This window comes from Kryptolebias marmoratus, linkage group LG2 (assembly GCF_001649575.2).
Source record: "Kryptolebias marmoratus isolate JLee-2015 linkage group LG2, ASM164957v2, whole genome shotgun sequence".
In the NCBI taxonomy this organism is placed as follows: domain Eukaryota; kingdom Metazoa; phylum Chordata; class Actinopteri; order Cyprinodontiformes; family Rivulidae; genus Kryptolebias; species Kryptolebias marmoratus.
The window spans coordinates 31,824,343-31,849,626 of NC_051431.1; the positions used below are offsets into that span (position 1 = coordinate 31,824,343).

General features: G+C 39.6%; 2 protein-coding genes across 2 annotated transcripts in view; one reads left to right on the forward strand and one right to left on the reverse strand.

Moving 5' to 3' along the window:
* Nucleotides 1-1,509: 1,509 nt before the first annotated feature.
* On the forward strand, nt 1,510-13,106 carry LOC108249457 (DHRS-12_like_SDR_c-like domain-containing protein). The gene is made up of 10 exons (XM_017438856.3): nt 1,510-1,710; nt 3,430-3,563; nt 6,955-7,037; nt 7,148-7,243; nt 7,381-7,462; nt 7,545-7,606; nt 8,181-8,285; nt 8,843-8,933; nt 9,026-9,163; nt 11,646-13,106. Exons 1-10 carry the CDS (start codon nt 1,655-1,657, stop codon nt 11,759-11,761), a joined length of 963 nt encoding a protein of 320 aa, XP_017294345.1. The 5' UTR covers nt 1,510-1,654; the 3' UTR covers nt 11,762-13,106.
* The window catches only part of wdfy1 (WD repeat and FYVE domain containing 1), a 26,919-nt gene continuing 14,141 nt past the window's right edge, over nt 12,507-25,284 (reverse strand). The window contains exons 7-12 of the mRNA XM_025002155.2: nt 23,885-24,011; nt 21,625-21,730; nt 20,096-20,197; nt 19,882-20,012; nt 19,667-19,775; nt 12,507-16,244 (exon numbers count right to left, since the gene is read on the reverse strand). Of these exons, the coding sequence (XP_024857923.1) occupies nt 16,185-16,244; nt 19,667-19,775; nt 19,882-20,012; nt 20,096-20,197; nt 21,625-21,730; nt 23,885-24,011 (635 nt within the window). The 3' untranslated portion in view covers nt 12,507-16,184. The remainder of the gene's footprint in view (nt 16,245-19,666; nt 19,776-19,881; nt 20,013-20,095; nt 20,198-21,624; nt 21,731-23,884; nt 24,012-25,284) is intronic.

The window sequence follows — 25,284 nt, forward strand, 5'->3', positions numbered from 1 at the left end:
AATCTCAGTGGCCGTGGCAGGAAGCATAAAGTGTCCCCTAAACTTGCCAGGAAAATCTGCCGAGAGGTCAACAACAACCCCCGGACCACAACCAAGGCCCTACTTGAAACGCTTGACCAGGCAGGGACGAAGGTGTCACGATCCACCATCGAGCGAGTCTTGCACAGGGGAGGTCTCCATGGACGTAGACCTCGGAAAACCCTAATGCTTAGGAAGAACCATGTGAAGGCTCGCCTGGCCTTTGCTAGAGGTCATCTGATGCATGATTCCAGCTTTTGGTCAACCTCCTGTGGTCTGATGAGACGAAATTGGAGTTGTTTGGCCATATGGGTGTTGCCTTTGTCTGGAGGAAGAAAGGAGAAGCACACAAGCCAAAGAACACTGTGCCCACAGTCAAGCACGGTGGTGGAAACATTATGCTGTGGGGATGCTTCTCTTCCAGTGGCACAGGTAACCTTGTCAAGGTCCAGGGATGTATGAAAAAGGAGGATTACATTAGGAATCTGCAGAGAAACTCCAGCTTGGCCACAACTGGATCTACCAGCAGGACAATGGTGTAAGCATTCTAGAATGGCCAAGTCAGAGCCCTGACCTCAATCCGATTCAGAACTTGTGGCAAGTCTTAAAGACCAGAGTGATGGCAAGGAAGCAGACCAACCTGATCCAGCTTGAGGCTTATGCCAAGGAAGAGAGGGCCAACATCCCACAGGAGACATGCAAGAAGCTTGTGGACACATACAAGAATCGTCTCAAAGCAGTCATAAAAAACAAAGGCTACACTATTGACTATTAAAGAAAGACATTGGACCAGGGTATGAATAATTTTGAACATGGCTTTTTTGTAAATTAATTTATTATATACTCATGAAACGAAAAAGTTTCTTGAATTATGTTTTGATGTCACTCTCTGAGTTGTTGTTGTTCATTTAGCAATCATAGACAAACTTGGAAAAAGCATTAATTTCTTCACAAAAATAAAGAATATCACAAAAATGAACAGGGGTATGAATAATTTTGAGGACAACTGTATATATATATATTCTACTCAAGTAACCCTAGTCAGAGAGGTTACGTGCAAAGAATGCAGAAGGAATGGTTACTTCCACATTCCCAGTCAACACTGACTGCCAAACAACTAGTAGCTCAGTGCTCCAATATCCACAAACAGCAACTGCTATCACAACTTGAGGTTGACGAGGTGCAACACAAGCTCTACGGCAAGGGGGAGGAGCCAGGACACCAGGTCAGAGGGGAGTTAACTCCAACTCCAGAGGTTGGGTATGCAGCCCCAATAATGAACAAACCATCTAAGCTGAATGAAACAGCAACTGACCTGAGAGATAGAATCCTCGCCCGAATTATATATATATATATATATATATATATATATATATATATATATATATGATATATAAAGGCCAAATTATTAAAGTATGTTTGTGAAAATCAACAGTTTGAGGGTTTTGTGGTTAGATAAGCCCTGTGCCTCTCCTGTCAGATGAATGAATGATATTTTCTTGCTGCCGCTGGGTGGCCGCTTGGCTCTGTCCGTACACTGATGTTTATTCTGCAGGGCAGGGCTACGCGTGGTTCTGATCCAGAGTAAAAGAACAGGAGAGAAACTCTCACAGCGAGAGGCTTCCAGAGCAGCAGCATGTCTCTGTACCGTAACTCCGCCTGGTTCCTGAAAGGACTGACCGAGTTCACAAAGTAAGTTCTGGCCCTGCTCCGTTTGTCCTGACACATTGGTGTTTTGTGACCTGCTGTGTTGTACATGTAAATGTATTTGTTGTATTAACTTTGTTGGACATTTACAAGAACATCAAATTACAAACGACAGCATTCAAATGTTTGTCTAATTTAAACTAAAAAGCTGCTCACATAGACCTCAGAGTTGTACTTTTTAATATCTTTATTTTAGTTGTTTCAATAGACTTGAAGACTTAGAATAGAGATCTGTCTTTCCAATATTATAAAAATATCAATAGACTTCATTGAAGGATAGTCTGAACAGAAAATAAATTAACTTGATTCCCTGAATAATGCTTTATTTATGACATTTTATTTGTTATTTTATATATTGACCTGTCAAACAACTGTTAATCATTCCGATTTAAATTAGGAAGATTTATTGGTTGTCTTTAGTTTTGAGATTGTAAACTTGTATTTTTTGAGACGCTGACATTACAAAACAAAATACAAAAGACAAAAGATAAACTCAATGGACTGAATTCTCATCTATTGTTTTTTTTTTTGTATATTTAATGAAAAACTAATGTAAAAATCAGGTAAAAAATGTTTTGCAGTCTGTTATTATCAAACTGAATAGTGATAATAACGATGAGTCCAAGGTCCAGTTTTGGTTTGTTTTATGTAAATAAAGGTGCAAATAATATTTATCATTAATGTCAAACTTTACAATTTCATCTCTACATAATTAATATCCACTTCAAAAATGTGAAGTATTCTGGCTGCTTTCTCAGTAGTGAATTAGGGATTAATTAAATTACATTTACTCAAGGTTGTAGCATAGAAGTAAAAGTTGCATTGCATTCTTTTGAGCATGGAAAGTTGCAGATATGTGAACTGAAGCTTACGTTCTCGGGCTGGTAATGACCGGAAGAAGCCTGAGAGTGGATGGACATCAGGGTGGTGCCTGCTCTTGGATACTTCTTGTAGTTTATGACTGTTGAAAAGGGTTTTTGTTTATCAGCCATTAATTGCCTCAGCATCACTAAACAGAATATGACAACAGAAGAAGATTCATAAATGTCATGGATTTATGAATCAAAGCTGGGATTAATGTGACCCAACAGGAGCCATGTAACTATAAATCAGAACAGGCTCCTAGTGTTTTTATCAGTGTTGTTGATATATTGCAGCCCCAGGGCATCTTTTCTTATCAGCGTGCCAAGTTGTCTTAAGTGCTGCTTTTGTGATTGTTTCCCTTCTTCTCTTTGTTCTGTGCTGTTTCCTCCCAGTGAGCTGCCCGGCAGTTCGCTCTGACCCTGCACTAATAGCTCTCTGCATGACACCATCAAACAGAGGGGGCATTTACCCTCAGCAGCCCCTCCCTCATATGCCCCCTTAGACCCCCCCCTTCAGGAACCATCAACAATGTCATCAAGGACAATGAGATCCTTGGTGCCACACTTGCTCTCGCGCACACACTCACAATCTGATTCTGTTCTCACTGCTGGAAGTCTCACTCATCAGAGACGATGCCAGGCACACTCTCTCCTTCATTGTCTTTGTACAGTAAAATCCTGTGAAGGAGCGTACAGTAAACAGGGTGACTTCAAACATTCACCCCGTCTGACCTAAACACAGAAACAGGGTTCTTACTGCAGATACATGGAAGCATGATAGATGTACTACCAAACTGGTTCATGAGAGAGAAATAATGCAGTAAATGGTGATTTGTTGCAGGAATGGCTTCCTTTCAGCCTCCAAGCGCTTTGTGGAGAAGGAGCTGGACTTGTCTGTGGCTGGACGCTCCTTCATGATTACAGGAGCCAACAGTGGCATTGGGAAAGCCGCCACAATGGCCATTGCCAAGAAAGGTACAACTCTTATTACACAGGATGGCAGTAAATCACCTCAGATAGGAACCATTGAGTATAGTACGAATCAAGACTTCTCACTCAGCCAGCTGTGCTGAGCTGGATGTCAACATTTTCAGTGTCATGAGGAAGGATTTGTTTCAGAGTGAGGAGATCACTATGATGACAGAGGCGCAGAGTCAGACAGAAAAATCACATTTAAGCAACTTTTATATGTCATTATGAGCAAAGAACATGATGTGAAGCAAAATATCCAAACATTAGCCAGGAAGTTAAAGCACAAATGGGTCCTCCAAGTGAACAATGATCCTAAACATACTGCTAAAATAGTTACAGAGTGACTTAAGGGCAACAAAGTCAACGTTTTGGAGAGGCCATCACAAATCCCTCAACTCAGTCCCAGAGAAGATTTATGGGCAAGCAGGGTGAGTGGCCTGCAAACCTGACTCCGTTACACCAGTTGTGTCAGGAGGAATGGGACAAAATTTCAGCAAACTATTGTGTGAAGATTGTGGAAGAAAACCCAGAAGATTTGACACAAATACAAATACATTTTAAAAACAAGGCTACTAAATACCAAGAAAATGTATTTAAATTGAGCTTTTGAAAAAATGAAAGATTCTTTCATTATTTGGGCATTTAACAAATAAAAGGAATATTGGGTAATCTTAACTGACCTAAAACAGGAAAGTATTATTCTGATTTAATGTCAGACTGTGAGAAAAAAGGGGGTTATGTGTCTCTTTATACTATGTCTGTAAACATCTGTTTTCAACTGTTTAGGCCTAGCCACTCTAAACTTAAGTAAAAATTTGATTATCGGTATCAGAATTACTCAAAAAATAAGCTTGGAAACTTAAATACATATACATATTCTGTGTTGTGCACTTCAAAGAAGCCTATACCACAACAAAACATTTATATATATATATATGAAAAAAAAGTGAATTGTGTAACATCATCAACATCATCATCAGAATCATAACAAGTTGCTAATGCCTACTGGGCTGTATATGATTTTTGTATTTTGTCTAGATTTGTTTCATAGACACTTTACATAAGTCTACAAAAGTAAAACAAGAAACTATTAAAATGAATAGATAAATAAATAAAGCACAATAAACTCAAAGTCGTCTCACACTGGTTGAAGGCCAGGGAGTAAAAGTGTGTTTCAGATTTAAAAACAGGAAGTGAGGGAGCCTGTCTAACATGTGGTGGCAAACCGTTCCACAGTTTTGGACCTGCAATGGAAAAGGCTCTATCACCTCTGACCCTGCATCATGCATCATGTCCATTAAAATCATCTGATCTTTGGACTCAGCTCAGAGAGATAAGAGGAGTCAGAACTGTTCAGAGACTTAAAAACGTACAATACAATTTGAAAACGAGTTTGAAAGTGAACTGGAAGAACCGTTTAACAGGAAGAACCTGAAACAGAACCAGAACCAGGATGGGCTGCCATCTTCCTCAACCAGCCAGAGTTTAAGAGGACAGGAAAGAGACAAAGGGTCAGGTGTAGTTTCTATGAGAAGAAAACAGAAAACACAAAGTTAACGCCAGTAATCATTTTAAACACTAGCATTCCTTGAAGAAATGCATATTGCCCACTGCACTGCAGGCCAAAGTTTATACAAAAATCCTGTTAGAGCTTAAAGGAGGACTGAAATCAAACCTCAAAATATTGAATCTGCATGAATGTCATTTAGTGAAAGACCTCCACAAAACATTCCAAGGACCTATTTCTCTGACGTAAAACTTCAATAACTTGTTTTTAGCGTTTTAGTGAAAAAATGCAGAAGTGGAGTGATTTGGGGGGCAGAGTTGCTGTCCTGGGTGTTATGATGCTGTGCCCCGGCCGGCTCCAAATAATGCTGAAGAACCAAGAAAGCAGTTACTGTCCCATTGTTTATTCATGGAAACGGAAGAAGTTTTTTTTTTTTAAATACAAATGAATGCCAGAAGACTTCACGGGAGCAATGGATATGCAACCATACCAGTATGAACCTGAACCAACAGCTGGATCTCTGGAATCAGATGAAAACTCTTCATGTTTGGATTCTGATGATCACCAGGACTGTCATGGCCGACAAAACAACAATGATGACCGAGTTGGGAACATGGAGCGTTGAGAACCGATTACCCCCAGATGATTGTCATGACATCAGTACACGACACTGCAAATCAACATAAAGACGGCAGGAGAGAGCTAACGATGCTAACTAATTGAAAATGTGAGCGAGCTTGGGAGTGGTGTTTATGCATTCAGATTATGCTTCTATGACAGGAGCGCATTCTCGTTTGAAGTAAGCTCCTTTCTCAAATCGTTCTCTGTGGTGGTTGCCTTTATCTAAAATTACAAATAGTTGGGACTGCTCCTGAAGCCAGTCCACCGGGTTGGAACAAAGTTTTTTAAGCCAAAAAACAAAACTCCAGTGGTACTTTCCGGTCGGTTCGAACAATTAATACCAACACACTGAATCATGTTGCACAGGTATTCATCCACTCACTGATGAATGGCTGAACGCTTGTGAACCTGAGCTGTGGACATCTGTGGACATCTGTGGACATCCCACGTCAGAATGAGGAAATTTGGTCAGTTTGTCCTCTCAGAGTCTAAGCCTGTAAAATGAAGGGATAACCCTAACTCTAGGATTTAAGTCTTACACCTCGGAGTGTCAGAAACTGCCTGATCACTGAAGGCTTTTAGAAACTGAACTGCACGGCAGGTACAACGTAGATGGAGCTGAGCAACAAAATAATATAAATGTCTGAGAACACAGTTTTGAAAGCCATGCACACACAAATAGGCTTTTTAAAAAGTGGTTGAGTTAAATCTGATTGCTGCTTGCTTGGTCACAAACACTTCACTTCAATGAAAAATTGGCCTATTTTCTCCCAGGTTTGAGTCAATGACTGACTGATTACTGAGACAACTTTTAATTGTTTTTGTGAAAATAAAGTATACAGTATGTTTCAATAACAATATTTCTTTGTTAAACAGTAGGTAATTTAAAAACTCTGGTGTATTTTATTGTCTTTTATTTTGACATGTTGAGCTGGATGACCTATAATAAAATGTTGAACAGTTTTGTGTGTCAATGGTAAGGAAAGGTGATTTCTGTGTCTGGTCTGGAGCCATGCAGTCTGACTAATTGGAGATCAGCAGGTGGATCCTGTTTGCATAAGGAAACATTTTTTTTAACTTATGTGTCAGTAATCATTGTTGTATTTACTTTTGTTGTTGATCTTTTGTGTCTGCGCTTCAGTTAACTTTTAAATGCATTGATTTTTGATTGTTTCTAACTGTTTTCAGCTTGGAAAAATACTATGATGATGTACTGTAAACATTCAAAGTTCCCCAGCTGGTTAATTGATTTGGCCTTTGTCACAGGAGGAACGATCCACATGGTGTGCAGGAACAAGGATAAGGCTGAGGAGGCAAGGGCAGATATCGTCAAGGAGACAGGAAACAAGGTATGGTGTAACTCACTTCTTTTCAGAAAAAATGTTGACAACCTTCAAATTGACTTTTGAGCCCCATATGTGACATTTTTCATGACTATAAAGGACTGATGTGGTTTCAGGAGATCTATGTCCACATCCTGGACTTATCTGAGACCAGGAAGGTCTGGGAGTTTGCTGAGAACTTCAAAAAGAAGTTTAAGACCCTCAATGTGCTTGTAAGAAAGTTTAAGACTTTTGCACTGGTACTACTTAGTTCAATAACAGTTCAGGAAGAAAGTGTGTCTTCATCATGATGTCAGTTCTCACTTTTAACTGCAGCAAATGGTGATGTGATTACCTGGAATCTCTGCAGATCAATAATGCAGGCGCCATCATGAGTCAGAGGGATGTGAACGCTGAAGGACTCGAGAAGAGCTTTGCTGTCAACGTGCTCGGTGAGGGAAATCAATAACATTAGGTGTGGTGAAAATGTTAAGAAGAAGAAAGATGGTTAAACCCAATTCTGTTCATTTGTAGGAGTTTACATTCTCACCAAGAGTCTAATCCCCTTACTAGAAAAGAGTCCAGATCCCAGAGTGGTGAGTCTGACGTCTTTGTGCTGCAGTCAAGACACTCATCAAAACGTCTTCGGTTCATAAGCTCAAGCTGTTTAATATTGTTTGTCACATTCTGTCAAAAAACTGGGTAAATGTTGAGAACATTTTCAGTGTAGATCTTGTTTTATTTTATAAACTTGTCTATACTCAGTGCTGAAGATGTTTGGTAACTTGTAACAGAATCTTTCACACTGAGAAACAAGGATTTCAATTAATACCAAACTGCAGCAGCGAGTTTGTTCAAAGAGTCAAAATGTTTTCTTTTCTTTTAGTGTTGATTGAAAGAAAGGTTAATATTCTGATAGTTAACTGTGTTCAATGATTGTTCTCTTTAAAATGAAACAAAAACATCTTCTAAACCTTAATGAAAAGGGTTGTTGGCAAAACACAACTTATTACGTGACTAGGTTAGAAAGTTGGCATTTAATACACAAAAAACATTTCAAGGAGGTAAATAATTTATAGTTTATTCACAATCTGATTTGCTAGGCATTCCATACATGAGCTAAGATTTGATTATAACATCTCCCTAACGTTTTCATTTGTTTCTGTTCAGATCTGTGTGTCATCAGGGGGAATGCTGGTGCAAAAGCTCCGGATAGGAAATCTGCAGTCTGAGAGAGGTCGCTATGATGGCACCATGGTGTACGCCCAGCACAAAGTAAGAGCTGAGCGTCACACCAGGCCAATTCACAGGCTCCTAACAAAGAAACTTATACTGCAAAACAGAAAAAAACCCTCAATATTATACATGTAAGGGCTATTTGACCTGAACTTAAAAGTTACAATCATGAACTGAGTAATCAGTCTTAAAATCAAGCTAGTTTTTCAGGTTTATAACCCACCTTATTATTTTTGTTGTTGTGAAGTTTTTTTTTCTTTCTTCTTATATTTTATATGCTGAGTAATTAACCTACAGACACTAATGATCACATGTACCCAAAATCAAAACACCTGACACATGTATAAATTTAGGTAACTGAAGTACAAACAACAAATAGATAGAAAATAAAGTTTTATTTTTATTCTCCACATAGATAAGCTCTCCAATAGGCAGATCTAAAAATGAAGTTAACGTTCAGTGATGTAAACTTTAGTTTTGGGGCAGCACTTCAAACTGGACTATCAGACCAAAAGTCTAGACAAACGTGTTGTTCTGATACTAACACATTCGACAGATCCTTCCAGCTCTTTAAGAAACATTTCTGTGTGTTTCAGAGGCAGCAGGTGGTGATGACAGAGCAGCTGGCAAAAACTCACTCCAACATTCACTTTTCTGTCATGCATCCCGGCTGGGTGGACACTCCAGGTTAGCATCTAATTTCTCCACAGTCATTCAACCTCACATATTGCACATGGTTGCCCATGCTGTTTTGTCCTCTGTTTGTCTGCGTGTCTCAGCTGTGGCCAACACCATGCCAGACTTCCATCGCTCTATGAAGGACAGCCTGCGGACCCCTGAGCAGGGGGCTGACACTATGGTGTGGCTTGCTATCTCTGAGGCTGCTACCACAAACCCCAGTGGACGTTTCTATCAGGGTACGTTGCAAAAATAATGGGTTGAAGATTTGATTGTTAGGAAGAATATAACAAAGACAAAAATTCTCAAAGACAGGAAAAAACGTGTCAGTGAGATGGAGTAAAGTAGTGAACCATTCATTTGTTAGTTGTTGATTGGATGTGTCTGCATCTGTGTGTGTGGTGGGGGGAGGGGGGAGGGGCAGTTTGGCCTGGGTCCATTGCAGCTGGTATGGGCTGGTTTTGGTGCCAGATACTGCCAGAGAGTACAGTGCCTCTATGAGAACACACACTCACAAACACAATGTCTCTATTGGTCTCATAAAGGGAGGCTGTAACCTGACAGGAAGCAAAGAAACATGCTGCTGGAATGTAAAAATGTGTTTGTCATGTCAAGGGTCTGTTGACTTTAATTTATTTGATACCAAACAGCAGGAGTGAGACTTCTCTGTCAGTTGAAGATGTTTGGGCTTCTTGCTGCAGAATGAGCCTACAGATGTCTCTTACAAGCTTCAATTTAACATTTATTTTAGGAGGGTTGTATCTTTCACTTACACTACAGAACATCAAAGATGCAAAATATGTTTTCTTCTAAAAATAACAAAACAAAATAAATAAATACAAAACTTGACCGCATAACTGTTCCCCCCTAGTCAAGGCTTTGTAGAGCCATCTTTTGCAGCAGGTCTGCCTCCATGAGCTTGGCCCATCTCACCACAGGAATGTTTGTCCATTTTTCATGACATAAATGCTTCAGCTCTTTCAAATGGGATGGCTGCTATATTTGTAGAGAAATCCTTAAATCTAAGCAAAGTCTTTCAGTTGCTGTGATGGCCTGATGATCTGTCCATTATGTACCACCTCTCAACAAAGGCTGCTGGAGATAGTCACCAGCTCCCCATGATCCTGAAGAAATGGTTAGGTTAAAAAAAGTGAATGTACAGATTCTCATTTAGACTGAAGTCTGGGCTTTTAATGGGCCACTCCAGGACATTTGCCTGTTTCTCCTTAAATCAGTGGACTGTTGCATCAGCAGTGTGTTTAGAGTCATTGTCCTGCTGGAAGGTGAACCTCCAAATCTCAAATCTCTGTAAGAAGCAAACAATTTCCTCTTAAAGATCTATATTTTGCTGCATTCATTTTTCCTTTAACTCTGACCAGTTTCCCAGTCTCTGCTGATGGAAAACATCTCCACAGTATGATGCTGCCACAGCCATGCTTCACTGTAAGGATGGTGTTCTCAGCAAGATGAGAGGTGTTGGCTTGCCCTAGACATGGCCTCGTCACAGTCAAGTTTAATATGAGTCTCATCTTCCACACATTTGAAGAGTCTCCATTATGTCTTTAGGCATATTTCAAGTGGTCTGCCTATTTATTTTATAAAGCAATATTTTTTTCCTGGTCTCTTTTCCATGTAGCCAAGCTCTATGCAGCTTATAGTGGTCCTATGGGCAGAAGAACTGCTTAGCTCCATCAGGTTTATCTTTAGTCTGCTGGTTGTTTCTCTGAATAATGCTCTCCTTACCTGGTTTGTGAGTTTTGGTGGACAACACTCTGTTGGCAGGGTTGCTTGTGTGGCATAGACTTTCTGTTTCCTAATCATGGATTTAATTAAAGGCAGCATGGCGAAGCAGTGGTTAGAGCTGTCGCCTCTCAGTGAGAAGGTTGCAGATTCGCCTCCTAGACTGGAGCCTTTCTGGGTGTAGGTTGCATGTTCTCCCCATGCACACACTACAGCTTCTTCTCACAGACAAAAAAATGTACATTTTAGGTTCACTGGTAACTCCAAATTTGTCCCTAGGTGTGAGCGAAAGTGTGAATGGTTGTTTGTCCCATTTGTCCCAAATGTGTGAGAGGTGTACCTGGATGTATATGAGATGTTGTAAGACTCCAGTTCAAATGTCTTTCAGCTGTGCATATCAAGACTTTAATGAGTTAACAGCTGCAAGGATTTTGGCATGAAGAGCAGTTTTAAGATTAAAATGTGGTTTTTGGTTATTATGGCACCAAAAACAATCTGTGATTCTCTTTTACAAAGAACTCTGTGGATCCAATCCTGCGCTGCTTGTTAACCAAAGTTTTTAATAGTTGTAGTATTTTTAGATTTTCAGGCTTTGATTGAATCTTTAAAAGTGGTCTTGAGGGATAGTACTCTAGGTCTTCCTTGAAAGACATTCAGAAGGCCTCCAGAATTATTGTTCAAGATCTTTTTAAAAGTTTGGCACCATAAAAGTAAAGCTTAAAACTGCTGTGTATGTGTCTGTGAACTGGGTTTTTATTCAATTTCCAAGACCGTTCTTGATATTATTACTCGTCAGGCCCAGTAGTCTTTTGGGGGACCAAAACCTGGTCCTAATATGGTGGAGTATCGTTTTTGGGTTAGAGGTTAGGTTTAAGGCTAAGGTGCGCATTGATTTCATTTTAAGTTCAGGCTACAGAAATGAACCTAAGTCAATGCAGTGTCTTAAAAAGTATATAAATGCAAACTTGTGTGTGTGTGCAGACCGAAGGGTGGTGCCCACCCACCTGCCGCTGGCCTGGACCCACAGCTCCCCTCTGGAGGAGCAGAAGTTAATTTCACTGTTGGAGGACATGGCAAAGACGTTTCAGCCCCACTGAGCCCGAGGAACATGGGAGCAGCAACACTAACACCATCTGTTTCTATTGACCAAGGCAGAGTTCTGACCCAAATGAAGAGTAGGGACTAGACTCCATTAATCTGAATCACTGAGGATGGTAACACTAGGGTGTGATCACAGTCTCAAAACGGGACAGTTTGTTGAAACCCCAGCCTTATGATAGCAAACTAAATGTAGCTAAAACTGAGGAATGTGCAGGTTGGTGATGTTTTATAACCATTTTTAAGCTTAACTATTGATGAACTAGATTTTTTATTGTGCAAGTGTGTTTGATAGCGTTGCTGCCTTTGAGAGAACATAAAAACTGTGATTTTAATAACCGTGTCAATCAGATGGGAATCTGATGAGACCAAAGTCACATTCATGAAACACTCACACACCAGTCATGGGTTCAGTGTCACACTTCTGTTTGATGACTTACAAACGTCTCAGGTGATGTGCTTTATGTAACTTGTGTATGTTTTGTCCTGTAGCTTCTGTTCAGTACAGGTTGAACCCAGACTGAAGGTTCTCTTTACCAGCTGTGTGTCTCAAACAAATGCAGCAGCATCATTAAATACATGTTTTGATTTGAAATATGCACAGCACCTTTGAGAAAACCTTTTACTTCCTGTAACTTTGGCTTGAATTCATCTTGTAAACGTGTGAATAAACAGAAAATACTGAATCTTGTGTGTTGCTGTGCAAAGACAATTCTCCAGGAAAACACAAAAAGCAGTCAAATATACATATGAAATCTTTTTATTTGGAGTCATTTTCCCTCTCTGTGCTCTGGTTTCAGAAACAAAGAGACTTATGTCAGTCTTGTATTATCAACAAGGATATTTAAAAATACAGTTATTTGAGGACATACATTAACAATGTTGTTGGAACAGCAAATAGCTTTTACAAGTTTTAAGAGAACAGAAATCAGTTTACAGTCTGATGGGTTGTTGTTTCAAGGATGACAATGAGCGAGGTGACTGCTACATCATCTGACAAAAATAGAAACAAACCACTTATAATGCAGCAAAATCAACAGCTTCCTTCCTTCCTGGGACTTGTGGACAATCTGAACATCTATTACACAAGCTATTTTTGCAGACAGCAAATTCCACCATCAATCATGCGGTTAACATCTGCAGAGCCGGGTGCAAGAATACTATCATGAAACTGGGAAAGGCTTTGATGGCCAGTAAAAGCTCTGGCTCCTGATTGTACAGTAGTTTCAGTAACCACCCTGCTTAACCGATGGCACTTTGTGAGAAGTTTTCAATCATTTTTAAGGTATAACTCAAAGATCCTTTTACCAGTCCTGACTCCACTCTGACCAAACAGCTAAAGTAGCTGTCAACAAAAACACCAAGTCTGCCAACCACCAATCGATAGGATTAAGAAAATAAAAGAGTTTAATGTGATGGGTGCCACTACCTTTGCATGAATCACTGGTTTGGTTTTAGTCAGAAGCCTCATCATTTTGGATCATATTGACTGGTATATCAAAACCCTTTTGCAAACAGCAGCAACCGGTATTTTACAAAAGCTCTAACGCCGCTGCACCCCATCCTCCACAGACAAAAGCAGCTAAACACCTACATCTGTTTTTATTTATTTTGCTGGTTTTGTGCACATTTTATTGTCTCAATTAGTTATAAAACTGTTCTTGTATAAATGAAAAAGCTGGACTTGTTCAACTTTAACAGAATATTCCTGCAATTTTTTAAGTGATGTTCTGTCAAATAGTTTTTAACAGTTTGAACCTTATCAGCCGTGACATGAGTCATCAAGTTGTAGAGTTTGGAGAAAAGGGCAGAAGTCTTCATCCAGGCAAGGCTAATGGCTAGCCAAATAAGGGACCATTTCATTTTATTTTCCAGGCTTATAAAGCAACTCCTTTCCAAATACAACAGTGTTGTACTGGTGTGAAAGAATGATACACACTTAAGCTTGATATAATACCATAAGCAATCGAGTTGACTTCAGGGGATTATCTAAGGACTTGGTGTTTTGTGATCCACCCTGGGATCCCCCTGACCCCAACTTTCAGAACTACTAGTCAAGTTAGTCCAAAGGTTTACTCAACTCCCAGCAGACTGATACATCCAGCAGCCTCTCAGGACCATCAGGATTTACAGCAGTCCATACTCAACACACAGACAATTGTATAGCAAAATAGATGTTCAGTTGGGGGGGGGTCATGCAAAAGACTAGAAATGTTTTATTATCTAATGTAGTGTTCTTTCGCAACAGTATGCCATTTTTAAGAAAGAGTTGTTTTATAATTCTGAAAACTGCTAAAAACAATTGGGCACTTGTTTGGCTAGCCTGGAGGAATCCTTCTGCCCTTTTCTCCATACTCCATGCTCCTTGCTTTATGACTGGTGTCATGGCTAAGATATTAAATATTGATAACTATTTGACAGAACATCACTTCAAAAGTGATCAGACTATCCTTTTTACTGATATGTAAGGGAGAAGTTGAACTAGTTGATGAATTTGGTAATTTTCTGACAAGAACCAACAAAATGTCCCAATTTCCCTATAGGAACAACTGTTAATCTTATCTGTAAGTATTTTCTATTTTCAGCCTGTTGGATGGCACACAATGGGTAAAATAATGGAGCTTTATTGGTTACCATGAGGCCATATTTCATCCTGGCGCTTCCAGTGTCCACTTCAAGAACAAGCCTCATTGGAAGAGACTTCTCCACCCAGAAATATATCCATTCTTAGAGTTATGACACAGCTGGGGCGCTTTAATTTTAAAAAATAACACCACTGCAGTTTATTGGCTACTCAAAAACAAAGTTGGCGTCAGCTCTCAGTTAAAGTCTAAATTTAATACTGAGGATCAAGTTTCTAATGTTCTTGTATTAAACCAATCACCATCCATGCTTGCATGTGAAACATCTGCTCATCTCAACAGTTTGCGTCAATAAAAAGGGTGCTTATGGATCAACACACTGAAATCCAGACTAGATGGGTGCAGTGCAGAAATTAACCCTTTACAGTGATTAAATATTCTTCAACAAATATAAATATATACTACATAATAAAAAAAAAACTGGAATGTGGCTACATTTGAAAAATCAAAACAGTTTGACGCTCAGTCCCTCCTCCCCCTGCTTACAGTAAGGCAAGCGTTAGTCGACGGTTAGATGATTTCAGCTGCTATTTACAGAAGCACTACATGGAATCCTGCAATGAAGGGCTCAGTGTCTTAACTTACAAAAAATGTTTCAACAGACAACTACGATTTGTGCATATTATTCTGAGTGTTACAAGATCTCTTCAACGCACAACCGCGTGGGGAAAAAATGTCAGAAAAATAAAACAATAAGAAAGGACGAGTGACAACTTGGGAGTGAAAGAGCATTTGTAAAAAGGCTTAGACAGCGTGTCCTCTTCTTAAGGCCTTTAAAGGAACACAGGCAGCCATCAAAGCAGAGCTTATACTACAGACAGTTCAACACACGAGAGGCTACAGTTTCTTGGAGTACCTGTCTAGTATCTTAATATCTTTCTGCTGGTAGGAAAACCAATTTTACACCACTAAAACTAGCATTAAGTGTCATTTTTCTGAGCGTTCAGCCCACTGTGGTAAAAAACCATCTTCTTAGAAGGGTATTCCATTAGCAACACCTCAGACCAGCTGCAACTGGATGCTACTGCTGTCTGTGCTCATTACTATGGCAACGCATTACAGTTTCTCTTGCCTCACTCTGGATGATGGGCTGGAGGCAGAGTCGGTGCTGACACGTCTACCCAACATAGCAGAAACACAGACTTTACCAGGGGATTCATTTGTTTGTGAAGGAGGAGGCTTCAGTGATTTTACATCGCCAACAAACACCCGACGTGATCCAAACAAATGATGTAAAACCTCCTGAGATAGTGTGTTAAGGCCACATAGTGTTAAAGAAATAACTTTAAGCATCTATTTACACAGGAAGCAGGTGACTACGTTTTGAACAGAATCCGTAATATGCAGTTAGTGGATCACACAAAAGCAACATGAGAATGTTTTCACAGAATGGCAGGTCACTAAAAACAAACTATGTTTACATTTGAACAAAAAGACCTTTGTCAAAAGAAAAGCATTAAATATCATAAATGCAAACACTAACATCACACAGGAGAAACCAAGATGATACACACGTATCTTGTTGTGCTTAGGGTTTAGTTTGAAATCTGAGCAAAACATCTAAATCAGTAAAACTCTTTGAGAGACTGACAGTTAGTGACGACGTTCCAACGAGCAGATGTGCTCACACACTCACACACGTTTACTGAGGGCAGGCCTGGACCAGGCATGATGGGGACGTGGACTGTACGCTGGGGTTTCCATGACACTGGAAGAGTTGAGGAAGGAGGTGGGGGCCAGGCTTGAGCGAGATGGGTTACCATGTAGTGGGCTGGGCCAATCAGTGTGGGGAGAAGCCTGTTGCTAAGCTACAGCCAACCACCTGTGTCATATCCCAGATCTGTGAAGGCAAACATCATCACTGTTAGGAGTGGATTTATCAGGGTCATCAATCGTCTTTGCTGCAGATTTTATCAAGAAACTAGATTTTTAAAATATGTGAAGCAAAACAACTAGGAAAACCATGAATCTTATGGAAATGCCATATTAAAATACTAAAACAACTGTTTTCCTCTTTTAGGAATATTTCAGCTGTTTTAAAGTGGGGTTTTGTGGAAAAGTTATGAGTAATTAATATCTTATCTGTTGTAGAAATCTCTTTAAACAACCTCAGTTTGGAGAAATAAAGTTTAAGACCAGAATGAGTTGCTATTGTTTTAAAACAACTAGATCTAAAAAGTCTCCTCGTGGCTCATCTGAACACCATTTCACTAACCTCTACGCTGATATTAGTTTTGAGTTACACAGTTAATTAGATGGAATTCTGTGGTTATTTACAAGCATTATTGGCATCAGCAAAACTTCTGTTGCAGCCAGGGGTCAGTTATGGCAGTAATATTTATAACCTTTGGTCTCAGCTGTGGTCTGACAAGCTGTTAGCTCATTAGTCCTGTCAAAGTATTTCTCCAAACTGAGGCTGTTTATAACTTTTACACATAACACCAATTCAAAATGAACGGAATAACCTTTTGAAAGAAGTGAAAAACCTTTTTAATAGTTCAGGCCAAAAGACTGCATCAATAAAGAACAGATCTCAGAGAAAGAACACCACTTGGGAGTGTTTGATTTAGAGAAGTTAACATTTATGTGTAATTCTCAGCCAAAAACAATAAATTAGGATTTAATAAGTGGTAGACTATAGTTTAGCGTGGGTGATTTATAGAAATAAAAATCTTGTATCAACAATTAGCTGACAGAGGAAGGCAGTCAGAAAGTTTTAATAAACTTGGATAACTGAGTCAGTTTTTTTCTATATTCATTGTGAAGGAACTGGATAATAGGGAAACAATGAAACTATCCCTCTTTTAACACCATGGAGGAGCAGGTGTGATTCCTGCTGTTTTCTGATTGGCTGTCAAATTTGTTTCTCATCAAGAAGCTCCAACACTAATATTGTTATCTTTGTATTTACAATGTTGTGAAAAGGTATTCACCCCTTACAGACATCTTCTGATTTTGCTTTTGTCACACTTCAGTGTTTCAAATTAGCAAACAAATGTTAATATTAGTCAATGATAACCTGAGGAAGCACAAAATGCAGTTCTTAATGATCCATCTAGGCATTATCTGCTGCTTATTCCGTAGTTGGGTTGTGAGGGCAGCAGCTTGAGACCAGACATCTTTCTTCACAGCCACCTCTTCCAGGCGGAATCCAAGGTGTGTCAGCCGAGAGAGTCCCTCCAGCATGTGAAAAAGTAATTGCCCCCCATTTTTCAATCATGAATTAACTGGTTTGTTTGGAAAGCTGACCTCAGTTTCACCAGCCACACTAGGACTGATTACTGACAGACCTGCAGAATCAAGAAAACCCTTAAATTAAGCAATTAAACACAAGTAGGGGGAAGCTGGAACAACCTTCCCAGGAGAGGTCAGCAGACCAAAATGCACTAGAGTGCATCAACAACTCATCCAGGGGGTTCCAAAAGAACCCAGAAGAACATGTACAGCCCTGCAGTCCTCACTTGCCTCAGTTAAGGACAGAGTTAAATGGTAAATGGACTGTACTTATATAGTGTCTTTCTAGCCAATCAGGCTATTCAAAGGCCTTCACAACACATTCCGTGCCCTCATTTACCCAACCACACACATTCATACAGCACTGAATCTTTACGAAGCTAATCTGAATAAATCCTTCTATGAAGACTAATCAGTGCTTTAAACTCCATTTATACAGAGATGGGGCAAACATCAAAGGCAGTGATGAGTTCAGTGTTTTGCCAGGGACACTTAGACATGTGACTGCCAGGAATCAAACTCTCTCATTGGAGCACAACTGCTCTAACCACTGAGCCACAGTCGCCCAAAGCTTACAGCACAAGATATTCCGTGGAGGTCTCCCATCCAAGTACTAACCAGGCCAGATTGAGATCTTGTGAGATCTTGTGTATTCAGGGTGGTAGGGCCGTAAGCCACACAGTTCATGATTCAACAATAAGAAATAGAAATAGCCTTCGTAGGAGAGTTCAAAGGCAAAAATACCGCAAATGTTTGTCTCACATTTGCCAAAAAAACATCTTGATGATCCCCAAGAATTTGGGGAAAATATTCTATGGACTGAAGAGACAAAAGTGGAACTTTTAGAAAGTTGTGCATCCCTTTACATCTGGCAAAAAACTAAAACATGGCGGTGGTAGTGTGACGTTCTGGGTCTGTTAATGTTTCAGGATCTAGACAACTTGCCATAATCAATGGAGCCATGAATTTTGCTCTCTACCAGGAAATCCTGAAAGAGAATGTCTGACCACCAGTTTCTGACCTAAAGCTCAAGAACACTTGGGTTCTGCAGCAGCAGCAGCAGCAGCAACATTCCTCCACAACCATGTGAAAGACATCACCAGTTATTGTAAACTCTGCCACTCAGGGTGGCACAGATACTTATTAGGTTTGGGGAACAATTACTTTTTCACAAGTTGATACAGGAAATGCATGTATGTTCTGGTATATTGTTGTTACGACTTCTGGTCACTAGATGGCACTGCTGTGACACCATAGGGGGGATGAGGGTGACTGAATGCAGTTTTATAATGGTGCTATCTTGATAACATGCATGTAATAAAGTTCCAGTGTTTAACCTGCCATCTCCATTTATTACACTGCCACCCACCACAACACATAAGGCCAGTATGGGCTGAACGGCTTTGATCACTAATAAATAAAATCATTATTTAAAAACTGCATTTTGTATTTACTCAGGTTATATTTGTCTGATATTACAATTTGTTTGATATCTGAAATAAGCAAAAACATGAGAAATCTGTAAGGGGCCAAATACATTTCTTAAAGCCCCGTCTGCTGCGGACTCTGGTTTCATTCTGAACTGGAACATTTAAAATCATCTTTTGATAGAAACTGCTTTAGTTCCTGCACTTGGTCTGAGCAGCCCTTCTAGTCTGAAATGATACTAGAACATGATTTTGCATGTTTCTTCACTGATAAAATCCTAAATATGAATATAGTCTTTCTGCCAGGTGATCGTTCTCAAAATCATCAGTAAATCAAATGATTGCAATTTAAAACAGTAAATGTATGTATACATATTTGCACAATACTAAGATTCAGATGCTGTAAAAACAAGGAGATAAAGTGTGATTTTAGTTTTAACTGAGATAAAGAGTGTGTTATGGCTTTGTGTCTGTAGGACTAATTTCAAACCATGAATCTGGGCTTCTGATAGTTTTGGTCTGAGTGTGGACTCAAAGGTTTGTGCTTGAAACAGTACAAATACACGCATAAATGATCTGCAATCAAAGAACTCTTGTTGACCTTAACAATGCGGTCACTTCCACAAGTGACCATCAGGGCTCTGGATGGGTCCATGTCCATATGGGCAACATTGTGCTTCCCCTCATGGAACGTGGCCAGCGGAGTTCGACTGCACCACACACACATGCACACAACACCAGAGTTTCATCATGGTTTCCTTCAGTAAAAACAAGGGTATTGTGTGAGCTGTTATTTTGGAGAAGATTATTACTCACTCTTCTTCTTTGATGGTGTCAAAGCAGGCGTCACAGACCCGCACAGGGAACTCAAAGCCCATGATTGGGAAGGAGGAGCGCTTTGAGCTGCACTTTCCACACACAGCCTTCCCGCACTTCCTGCAGTGGTGCTGGAGACAACACACACATCCACATGTACATCAGAAACATTCATGTTGGGAGACGGTAACCAACAGGGATCCGGCTCTGCTACCTGTCTGAGCCCCAGGGTCTTAGTGTCCCACATCTGCTTGATGTTCCAGAAAAACGGCTGCTCACACTTCTGACACGAGTCGCTGTCTAACCACTGAGGCGCCTGCAGACACAGTTAAAACCAAACATTAAATATGCAAAATACTAACTGGAACATAAAGACCTAGCATTTAGCTTTAGACTATAATCGTCTTATGTTGCAAAATGACAGATTTATAGTTGTTTTGATTAAGTCTTGTAAATAACGTTAGGCGCAATCCCATACCAGATACTGTGAGATGCATCCAAAATATACGTTGGAAATCGGTCTCAGCTACCTAACCCTAACCAAATTTTAACTCAATATCTGTAATATAGACTGAGAAACAGACATTTTTGTTTTTGCCAAAGTTGATCAGCTATGGCAGCAATTCTGACTAAACGTTAATCAGTTCTAAATGTACATCCAATGATTGGATTTCTGAGAAATTCATTAAAATCTGTCCAAAGGTTCATGAGATATTTTACTAACAGACAAACAGGGTTGACACCAACTATTAATCAAAAGGTTTTAGGTAAAGATGTCACACAATGTGTAGCACTAGTACAGTCTGTGACTATCAGCTACTACAGTCCCTAAAACTAGGCTGAAGCTCAGAGGCGACAGAGCATTTGCTGTTGCTGCTCCCAAGCTCTGGAACAATTTACCCCTGAGTGTCAGACAGGCCTCCTCTCTTCCTGTTTTTAAATCTCTTTTAAAAACACACTTTTATACTTTGGCTTTTAACACACCAAGATTTTTGTCTTTCTTGGCACCTAAAACATACCTGCTGTGAACCCATATGTGTATGTCTCTTTTTATTTGTTTTATCTATTTCCTTTTTATTGTTTTTATCCATCTATTGTACAGAACTTTGGCTACCCCTGTGGTTCTTAAAATGTGCTATAGAAATAAAGTTGATTGATACTGCACCAAATTTGAGCTCATCTGAATCTGTAAAATTGACTGAGGTATAACTATTTTTGTGTCTCTAAAGGTCAGTTGGCTATGATGGCCATCTTTAATTGGGTTGATTCCAAAAGGTAATATCAGTCATAGATGTACAATTTCTGGCAGCTTCATTAAAATCCATCCAGTGGTGGAAGTGCTGTGTTGCTAACAAAGTTGACTCCAATAGTTAGCAGTGTGTCTAAGAAGATACATGATGCTGTCTCCCAGCTACTACCACAACAAACCTTAGCTCAATCATTTTAAAACTGACTGAACTATAATCATGTTTCTATTTTCTAATGTTGGTTAACTGTGATGGCCATCTTGAACTGGATCGACTCAGTTATAGATGTACAGCAAATTATTACTTTAGAGAGTTTCATCAAAATCCATCTAGTGATTAATCAACTATTTTGCTAACACAACAGAAACAAACACATGGCACATACCAGACAAAAACACTACCACTCTAAACCTTCAACAGCAGACAATAATTAGAGCCAAATACAAGAACAAATGGTTTGTCAAGGGTTGAAATAGATAAGCATTAGTGCAGCTACCTCTTCTCTTTGCGTGTCCATGTTCCACACTGCGATGCCTCCATCAGCTGAGCACGACACCAGCTGCCTCGTGAACTGGAGATAACACAGGGCCTGAACACGCTCGCTGGGGAAGTTAAACAAGTTACACCTTTATCCACTCACACTGTTTCTGGATTTTACACAGGTCAGGTCAGCAAATCCAATTTCTAGAAATGTTCACAAGACCGTACTCTGCATAAATCTCCTTCACAATAAAGATCCAAATGTCAAATATTTGTGTTCAGGAATAAACCCGTACAGAAACCCATCCTCCTCTTAACTGTAACAACTCCATATCTCCCACCATGATGGGAAAATCTTTTCTGATTTTGAGCCTATTAAAGGATGGGCAAATCTAATTTCTTTATCAGCAATGTGGTGATAGCTGTGCATGTCTGTCAGTGTGAATAATGGATTATTGCTCATTTCACGCTGCACTGACTCGCCCCAGAGTCCAAAAATTAGGAATGAGAAGCACAACAATAAAATATAACCATTGAAAACTCACTGAAGAGCCCAAAAGACTAAAATATTTCCCCAAACTTATTAAAAATACAATATTTCTAGAGCTTGGTGGCATCTAGTGGCAAAATTTCAGAATGCAACAGACTCTTTCCTAAGAAACTGTCTAGAGCAGCGGTTCCCAACCCTGGTCCTGGAGGAACACCATCCTGCATGTTTTCATTGTTTCCCTGCTTTTCAGCATGTCCTTTCTGTCTGCAGAAGCCTGTTAATCACTGCCTCATTCAAATCAGGTGTGTCAAAGCAGGGAAACAACTAAAACATGCAGGATAGTGTTCCTCCAGGACCAGGGTTGGGAATCACTGGTCTAGAGGAATTGCAGCAATGTCACTTTAATGATGTCTGTGGCAGTACGTGATTATTGCCGCCATCTTTGGATATCAGACTAACCTTCTTCTGAGAAAAAACTATAAAGTTAACAAAGACAATGGTTTACTGTGTTGCTGCATGATGTTCTACTAGTTTAGACAGAAATTTGTCATTTTACAGATTTTAAACAAATCCTGATCAAAAAAACAAGTGGACTGCAGCTGTAAAGATTATTCCTGAATTTGCTGTCAACATTTCATATCAGTAACAGTGTATTTTATATCAATGTCAATGTAGGTCATTTCCTGAGATTACTGTACGGTCACGCCAACAGACTTAAGTTAACCAATAAAACTGAGGCCCAAAGCTTACATCATAATGGTAGGGTTAGGAGTGGGAATTATAATCGGTTTTTCGATGCATCACAATGTGGACATAAACAATTCTGAATCAGTTAAAAAACTGTCACAAATCAATTACTGTTTATGGTAATATGTTGGGGAACGCAAAGTTCAAACTCTAAAATGTGGAAGTTTAACACCCGGACCATTCATTTTGTGCACACAAAATACTCATGATTTTATTCAATTATGATTCTGGGAGCTGTGATGAGATTGGAGAACTAAATATAAAAAAGTCAAGATGCTGAGTAATCTAATTTGATTGTATTACACTTTTATTAACACACTTTTCACACAATGGGGTATGCCCCGTTTTGCAAATTTGATATCTTAAATGGCAACATACACAACTTGGCAGAAGAGGGGTGCAGTGACTGGGAGGGTGATGGGGGTCGACATAACATGCAAATCATCTACTAAAAATGTTTTAAATTAGATTCAGTGTTTCACTTCTCAGTCTACACTGTAAAACATTGGTAAAATGGAGGACAGGAAGAAAACAAATGAAGATAAAAATGGAGAAAAACATGGACACCAAGAAGCTTTGATAGTGACAAAGACTAGGTCAAAACAGAATTTACAGGTTGTCAAAACTGGAGGAAAAATTAAGGCTTCATATTTTGTGTGTCTTTGAATCAAATGTGTGAAAATCCTGCTCTGGAACAACAGGATATATGGGGGTTTGCTCTGACACGCATCACTGCTCACAGGCTTAGTGGATAGCGTCCAACAAGGAGGAAGCTATGAAGGCTGAAAACTGGAGATTAAACAACAAGTCTGTGCCTTGGGACAACCGACACCATAGAGGCTTGTCTTTGAAGATAAGAGTCTCACAGTAATGAAAAATGATGAAAATGAAAGAGGAGGTGAATGTTCTGAGGCCTCTGTGACAAGGATAAGCAATATCTCTCTTATTACTGTTCTTTGGAGAGCATCGATCCCTGATGAAAACAAATTGAAAGGAAATGTATTACACGGGCATATATGTGTGTGACACAAGAACTTACTGGTGTCCCTGCAGCAGCAGTGTTCGTCCCTTGCGACCCCCAATGTCCCACATCATGATGCTGTGATCTGAGGCCCCTGAAAAAAGCAGCCTCTGAACAGGGTCCCACCACAGGGCTCCTATACTGCCTGGAGTTGAAAACAAAAAGTGCATATTGTTGTTGGTTTATTTACAAAACGTTTGATGGTCCAACCAACTAGCACCATCCAGTGTCCACTGATTGAACTGCAGCTTGCAAGGTCCAAACACCTTAAATGTGAGCTGCAAAACAACCCGTTAAAGGCAGAAAGTTTCTCTATTTGGTGAGTCCAGCTTCATTATGCAACAGGTGAATTTAAGGTCCTAATATCACTTTCTCATTAGACAGAAGTTCCAACTCATTTAAGTGATGACCCACCATATCGCCTCTGAGCCATCATAACACAGAATAACCAACCTTACATATCTCAGCATATAATGCAGCATGTAGTTTGCTTAAAAAAGAGCAGGGGAAACTAGACTAAAGAAGTAGTGTCAGACCTCACAAAAAATATCTCAACTACAATTAGAAAGTTTAATCATGGAAAGTAATATTTTGCCATATTTAGGAGTCTTTTAGGCTGGGCTTATCCATGAGAAGCATTGCTTTCTAAAACTGGTGAAAAACGTTTTGTTTGCAACCTTTGCGTTTTGAAAAAGCTGCTCTCCCCCCCTCCCTTGCTAAAGATGATCAAATATGAAAACTTAATTAGGTTTCAGGCATTTGTCAGGGTTCACTTGACTACATCAGTTGAAATCTGTAAAATATGTTCTCTCAGGACTTGTGACCTGTCCAGGGTGTCCCCCGCCCTTCGCACAGTGACTGCTGGAGATGGGCACCAGCTTCCCGCCACCCAGAAAGGAGAAGCCGGTCATGAAAATGAATGGATGTTCTCTCAAAGTGAAATAAAGTCATTTTAAGACAAATGTCTGTCAGTCTGGCAAATTAAAAAAATGGCTATTTTAAGTTCATTTACACTGCAAAGGACCATCTGTGCTGTCATTTTAAAAATATGACCCTTTTGAATTTGACTATATATCAGTGGCGGCTGGCCAATAGAGGGCGCTAGGGCACCGCCCCACCACTCATGTTACCTTGAATAAGACGTAAAAAAATTAAATAAAAACTAAATAGTAAAATAAAAATATTTTGAAATATATGTACACTCCTGATCAAATTCTTAAGACCAGTCAAAAAATTGCAAGAATTTGCATTTTGCACTATTGGATCTTAAGAAGGTTCTAAGTAGAGCTTCACAATGTTAAAGGAAGAAATCAGCGTAAGAGACAAGAACTTTTGAGCGGTGAATTAATTGAAAACTGCATTTACACTCAAACATGATTTTTTCAGCTGATCAAAAGTTTAAGACCATAGTCTTTAAA

Excerpts from the sequence above, each read along its gene's own strand:
- LOC108249457 (XM_017438856.3), top strand. The coding sequence starts at position 1,655 with ATGTCTCTGTACCGTAACTCCGCCTGGTTCCTGAAAGGACTGACCGAG. Across the intron at positions 7,244-7,380 it reads TTAAGACCCTCAATGTGCTT|ATCAATAATGCAGGCGCCAT; the intron begins GTAAGAAAGTTT and ends GAATCTCTGCAG. Across the intron at positions 8,934-9,025 it reads CGGCTGGGTGGACACTCCAG|CTGTGGCCAACACCATGCCA; the intron begins GTTAGCATCTAA and ends TGCGTGTCTCAG.